The 6782-nt window shown below is 38.7% G+C and overlaps 1 protein-coding gene across 1 annotated transcript; it reads right to left on the bottom strand.

The window, feature by feature from the left end:
• Positions 1 to 2339: 2339 nt before the first annotated feature.
• On the bottom strand, positions 2340 to 3026 carry Tpd52l3 (TPD52 like 3). Its single transcript, XM_047524016.1, has one exon. The coding sequence runs from the start codon at positions 3024 to 3026 to the stop codon at positions 2340 to 2342; it is 687 nt and encodes a 228-aa protein (XP_047379972.1).
• Between the last annotated feature and the right edge of the window lie 3756 nt (positions 3027 to 6782).

The raw sequence follows: 6782 nt of genomic DNA on the forward strand, positions 1-6782 counted from the left end.
TTGTTATAGCATTTTTTATCAATTATTAAACAAAATAGAGCACATTTTAGTTTGGGTCTATGATGTCAGTGTGAGATTGTACACACATACACACACCTTTCTGAAATATAAGATTAAAGCCTTTGACTGATGAACTACTCTTGTAACAAGGACTTAAGACTCTTCACTTTTGCCTGCATCTCTGCCTCCATTTTGCATATGTCTCCTTTGTTGAGTCACCTTGGATTCAAGGAACATTAGATCTGATCAACAGGTTTATCTTATGATGAGTTGAAACAATTCCCAAGCCAACAGCAACTTCCTTATCCCTAATAAGGCTCCGCCTGGCCAAGCCCAAGATAATAAATCAGACCACACTTGATCAAGATCACCTGCTTTGGCAGCTGTGCAAAGCCTCCAGGTATGCGAACCCCAACTCCTGCCCTTCTTCCCCTATCTGTAAAATCTCAAAGTCATTGTCCCTTAAAGACAGGGCTGAGGACATGGATCTCCTTGTCTTCCTGGGGTAGCTACACTGAAAGTTCTTTTCATTCTTTTCACTGTTAACAACTCTGTTTGGTTTTTGGGGTAGTGACTGGACCTGATTTGTTGGCACTCCAGTCAGGTCTCTGGCTTGGGACTCCAGTATCATTTTAACTTTTTACTCGACAGGTTTTCCTCTTGTTCTCCAGCACAGGAAATTATTTTGGTTGATAAACATAACAAATTTCGAAAAACACAGCATGTAAAATAATTATATATCTTGTTTTAATTCTAGCAAAAATTTGTTTTCAGAAATCTGTAGGTTGGGATACATCAGTGACTTTACAGTTTACCAAGTGCTTTTGCATTTATAGCAGTATTTGTTTTCATTGTAGAAAAACCAAAGGATAAAACTGGATCACCTTCCTAACCTAGAGGAACTAGAGAGCTATTAAAATGTACTTGAGAAAAGAAAGGTTCAAGGCACTTTGCTAAAAGTAAGACGCAAACTTCAGGTAGTGTGATTGAAAAAAGAAGTTGCCACTCATTGGCATTTTGAAAATGGAAAAGGAAAAAAATACAAACCTAAAAAAAATAACTTTGTGAAAATAAGATATCAAAAAGTTTGAACAACTGAAACCAAGTTCCTTTTGATCTAACAATTCCAGGAGGGTTGGGTCTACTTCCTTCTCATTTGGGGTTAGCTAAAAACAAGGGCAGACTTGGAGTTCAGCAGAGTAGGACATATATAATATCATATATGATTAATATATATATATATATAATCAGTTAAATCAATTCACAGGCATAACAGCCAGTATTACAGGGGACAGGCATTCTTTTAAAAATATTGCTTAAGACAGGGGCTTATCTTTCTTATATTTGGCCATACTATTTCTCTCCAGTCCCTCAACTGAATGTGGGACTGTGTCACTAACTGGGAATTGCTGCAGAACAGAGATGCAATTCTCTTCCTTTTAGGTGGCATGCTCCTATGGTATAGACATGCTACCAATAAGGGTTATACTTTAAAATCTTCACTTAATATATAAAGAGATTAAAAAGCACAAGTCAAAGTAAACTTGCATATTTAGTTTGGTCTAAAACAGTAATCTAAATCGAAGTTGAGTTGCTTTGCTGAATCTGGAGCTTTGAAAAAAATTAAGTTTTATAAAACTTACAGTATTACTGTAACAATTAGTTCACTACTACTATTTTTTTTCTCCATTCTGGGGGAGTCCCAGAAAAGATGGAGTTTTCTTTATCATTTAAAAAAAATAAAAGTTGTAGGGCTGGGGATGTAGTTCAGAGGCAAAGCATTTGCACAGTATGCATAATGCCTGGGTTTGATGCCCAGCACTGCAAAAAGTAAAGTAAAATAAAAGTTGTAGGCCAGGTGGAGTTTTCAAGGTGACTGTGTTCCTTCTGAGACTTAGGAAAGAAAGGAGATGGAGAGGGGGAAAAAGCCATAGATTATTTCATACCTTTTCCCTATACCTATTTCCTAAACAGAAATCTACTTTGGTCTTCTAATAGACCAGTTTTTCAAGAGATTTTAGGCTTCAGCCAAAGACCCCTTTGGAGTCATTGTCCTCTCCATTAAACCCAACCCCAGAAAAGCTAGTATAGAGATATATTTCATCTACAAATTTTAGTGTAAAATAACTAGGTACAAAACTTTGGGTTCTCTATCTAACAGCAGCAAGTATCTACGTACAAATGGGCACTTCTTTTCTTAAAACGGAACTCTGTCCATTTCCTGAATTAACTTTACCAGTGTGGTTGGGTTTCTTGTATTTGCTGGGCAGATTTGCAAATGTGATGAGGGAAGGGGGTTCTTGCGTTGGTTTGCTGGCCAGGCAAGGTTAATTAAGGGCTCATTCTGGCTCCACAAAAGGGAGTAGATGATCTCCAGGCCCTGGGATATTATCATCCTCATTCGCTGGAACCGGGAGCGGATCATCCCCACTCCCTGCTGCAGAAGGAAAGCAGTCACTGCCAAGCTCTCTGCCTCCTGCCACTCTGGACTTGATTGTCCCCATTAGACCTTCAAAAGATCTGAACGTGGCCGACTTCTTCATGCCTCCGAGCTTCCTGCAGATGGCAGAGCCCACGGTGGATAGGGCAGCTGATGTCTTCTGTTTCATGTATGCGTTGGAGATCTGAACATCGTGCCAGCTCTTGGACAGGTTCTGTCTCAGACCCACCAGGGCCGTGAGGCCCAACTTCCTCTTGAGCTCTCCACAGCGCCTCTCTTTAGCTGCCAATGCTTGGCGTAGGGTGAAGATTTCCGCCTCTAATTTAATGAGCTCTGATTTGAGCTCCATTTGCTCGGCCTCGCTTAGGTCTTCTGGTTCAGAAGTTGGGTGGAGTTCATATGTGCCCACAGAGGTCTCCGCTGTGGCATCTGGCGTGGCGAGGGAAAGATCTTCATTCAGGGAGTCCAGGTCCAGTTCTTGGTAGAGAGAGTCCAAATCTTGGCCGGCGGAGAAATAATCGTGGCCAACAGAGTCAAGTTCCAGGTTTGCCTGCTGGGATTCCTGGCCAGCCAGGTGGGGCTCCATTTCTTTGCCGCAGAACTGACAACTCGGCGGGTGGACGTCCGGAGCGGAAGTCCGGGCGGAAGCGTGCAGGCCTTGGGCGGGGCCGCTTCCGGGCGGCGGGGTTGGAGGTCGCGCGGGCCCCACCTGGCGGGGGACTTCCGGCCCCGGAACCGCGCTCAGGTCAGGGGCCAGCCGTACTTGTGGAGATACCTCGGCATCATAAGGACCTTGTGAGGTAGGCGGTGCCGCGATGATTATTGAGAGTAGGGAAATTACTCTCCTGCAGAGTAAACGACAAGTCCTGGTCTTCAGGTTGTCTGGCGCTTCTTCCTACACTAGTGGTTTTCCCAACCTTCAGAATCAGTTGAACCCTGTGCCAGCAGAAATGTTTGCAAAACCCCAGTACGTAAAGTGAGAAAAGCCCAGGGTTCCAGGCTTGTCCCCTTTCCTATCTTCCTATCCCAAGTTTCCGGAGTTGCCCGGAGAAACTCCCAGTACGACTCATACAGTGAGTTTGAAGGCGGTTGCACAGAACTCAATATAAATAACACGACCCCAGTGAAGTATCAGTAGTGTCAGAGACCTGGAATACCAGTATTGGGACTGAATCTTGAGCTGGGTATGGCGGTGCCCACCCCTATGAGAGAGTGAGTCTGACTAGTCACAATTGTCTTATATTTGTGAGGAAAAGAGGAAGAATGACAATTTATATAATGCACTTCCTGCCCCCAAAATTTATGCTTAATGAAAGCAAAGGCTATATTGCACTTTGAATTTAGGGGAGAAGGTATAACACATTTGCTCATGGACAGAATGTTGATTTTCAGTACTTTGGTTGCAAATCTTTTTACCCTCTATCCACTCACATTCTGAAAGTCTATGGACATTCATGATTATGACTGTGGGAGGTAATCTGCCCAGTAAAGTAGAACCAATTAAGTAGGGTCCAGTTAGAGTGTCAACCAACCATTCCATCCAATTCTGCCCAGAGCTTGTAATTTATACAGTGACGAAATCATGACATCTATCCAATGCAGGCATATGATCAGGTATTACATAGCTCATTGTCCAGTTGTTCATTTCCACAGAATATCCTTGTGCAAGTCTTACTGATTTTGCTGGATATTCTGGTATTCCTGCAAGCAGGGTCTTATGAAATATAGTATGATCCTCTGCAAGTTTGGGCAATTTGCCATGTCTGTGTGGCTACATCCAAACAACATTAACTCTCCTTTGGGTTTATATTTAGGAACCCTTTTACACAACCCATGTGTTTATTATTACCTTGCCCTGAAGTGTGTGCTTCCCTACATTAAACAATGACTATTGTTCTTATTGGAGACATGCACCTGATAGGGGATTTGGAGATATATATATATAATATATAATATATATAATATATATATATAATATATATATAATATATATATATATAATATATATATATATAATATATATATATATATATATAAACCTTTATATATATATATAAAGGGCTGAAAAGGGAGCAAGGGCTCCCTAAAAACCATTTTGTTCCTGAGGATAGATTTTTCCTCCATTGTCTATAAAAACTAGTGGTTTCCAGAATGCTTCCAGGCTCAACTTGAACTCCTCTTTCAAAACTGTAAATGAAGGGTAAAGAAATTCCCAAATTAAGCAAGATAACTTAGAATATCTGCTGTTCAAAGTTAAGATTCAAATCACCAGGTCTGAACTTTCACTTGATTTTTCTTCTGTGGATTGTTCCAACCACCAGTCTGCCCTCTTCACAATTCAAAATAGGAAATCTTCTGTTAAGCTTTGATTCCTTTGACAGTGGAATTGTTTTCCCTCATAGGGAAACTTAGTGAACCTCTTTCAGAGTCTTGGTTTCCAGATCCCAAATCAAGTCATGGTTTCTGGAAGTGGGGCTCCTAGTTGACAATGTTCTGACCTGACTAGATTTGGATAAATAAGTAGCAAATGGAATAATCCATTTTGTTGGGCTTGTTCCTAATCACAAAACAATGCTTATATTATGAAATCATAGATCTTTTAAATGAAATTTCATTTAATTTGTAGGGATTCTAATCAATTGATCAATTAATAATTCCTATAAGTTATCAAATGAATAAAAACTTAACAAAGTTTTAGCAGCCCTCCTTCTTGGACTAAGTATATCTTGTAAAAGCTATCCTTTTAAGGTGTAAAATACCAAACTATCACCCAAGTTTTATAATTTAACAACTATAGATCAGACAATGAAATAATCTAGATTACTAGTCTATATTATCAGACAATGAAATAATCTATAGGAAGACTTACAAAGCTGCTTCTCTGAAACTGAAAGCTTTTTGAGGCTATTTAGGCACTAAAAAGTAGAAAATTTGATTCAGGAACATATGAAGAAAGAACTCGATAATTATTTGTAATCCTACAGTGTTTTGCTATCCTTTGTTTCCAAGGAAGACATCATTGGCCTATTTTAAGTACTAAAGAATGCACTTTGAATTATTCCTCTAGTAGATTTCTACCAGTTCTTTATAAAGTAAAAATAAATGATATAAAATGTTTTTTTATTTTTATGTTTAGAAACTTGTATGTATTTATTTTATAAGTAAATTCTTAAAACTTGAATATAAAAATAAAGCTATACCTTCTTCCAGGACTAAGTTGTTTGGAAATGGAAGAAGTGAGATTATAGTGACTGATATGCAAGACTGAAAGTGATTAGGAACTTTTACCAAAGTCACCAGTTGTAACCATTTGATTTCTTTCACTATAAATGATCATTATGGAACTTTCTGATTGTATTGACTTGCAAAGTATTATCTATTGGTGATTCAGATTGCTTCTAAAGTGCTGACAGCTCACTTTGCAGTCTGGTTATTCATACTGCTAGATTTAACTATAGTGAATTCTCAAGGCTTTATTTCTGTTATTACAAAAGTACTACTATGAACATTTTTTCATTTTAGCTGAACACCAGGAAAAATATTTAAATATTTATTTGAGCCAGAAAATAAGGTATATAGTCGAAATCCTAATCCAGTCAGAATGTTTCAAGAATGAGAGGAGAAGATTGGTAGTTGAGCTTTTCTTGTGGAAAGCTAGAATGTTATATTTGATTTCAGTTTGTAAGTTATTTTTACTTCTATTTCCCATCATAGGCCAGCTCCATTAATAATGTATATAGTGAGTTACCTCCCCATAGATAATCTCCATCACAAACAGGAATGTGGGCTGCAGTTTGCAGTTTATTAATCTTCATATTTCAGTGGTTAAGCTGATCTTTATGTAGGACCAGAATTATGTTTTCTTTTAGCAGCCCTCCTACTTGGACTAATTAGCATTTAAAAAATGGTTAGGGATACCATGGAATAAAATTTTCCTCTCTGAAGCCCAAATATTACTATCAATATGTTAAATTGACATTAGAAAGGCTGGAGATGTAGTTCAGTGGCAGAGTGCTTGCCTGGTATGTGTAAGGCCCTGGGTTTAATCCCCAGTACCACAAAAATAATGTGCTAAATAATGTGCTATGTAGGCTTAAATTGACCTTAGAGTTTATTACTAATTATTATTCCTTCTCTTTGGTGGTATATGCAATATAATTGTGACAAGGGGTCCAGGGGGAATCAGATTAAGATTTGGAGACTGGAGACTGCTTGCCTCTGAAGAACCATATCCCCTCATTCCATGCCAGTTTTTATGAATCTGTCTATTTTACAGATCTGATAGGTTCAAGAAGAGGAATGATAGGGGAATGGATGGAGACAAGGAAAAGAAAAATAATCA

This window comes from Sciurus carolinensis, chromosome 14 (genome assembly GCF_902686445.1).
Source record: "Sciurus carolinensis chromosome 14, mSciCar1.2, whole genome shotgun sequence".
In the NCBI taxonomy this organism is placed as follows: domain Eukaryota; kingdom Metazoa; phylum Chordata; class Mammalia; order Rodentia; family Sciuridae; genus Sciurus; species Sciurus carolinensis.

Coding starts and splice junctions, on each gene's coding strand:
- Tpd52l3 (XM_047524016.1), bottom strand. CDS start 3,026: ATGGAGCCCCACCTGGCTGGCCAGGAATCCCAGCAGGCAAACCTGGAA.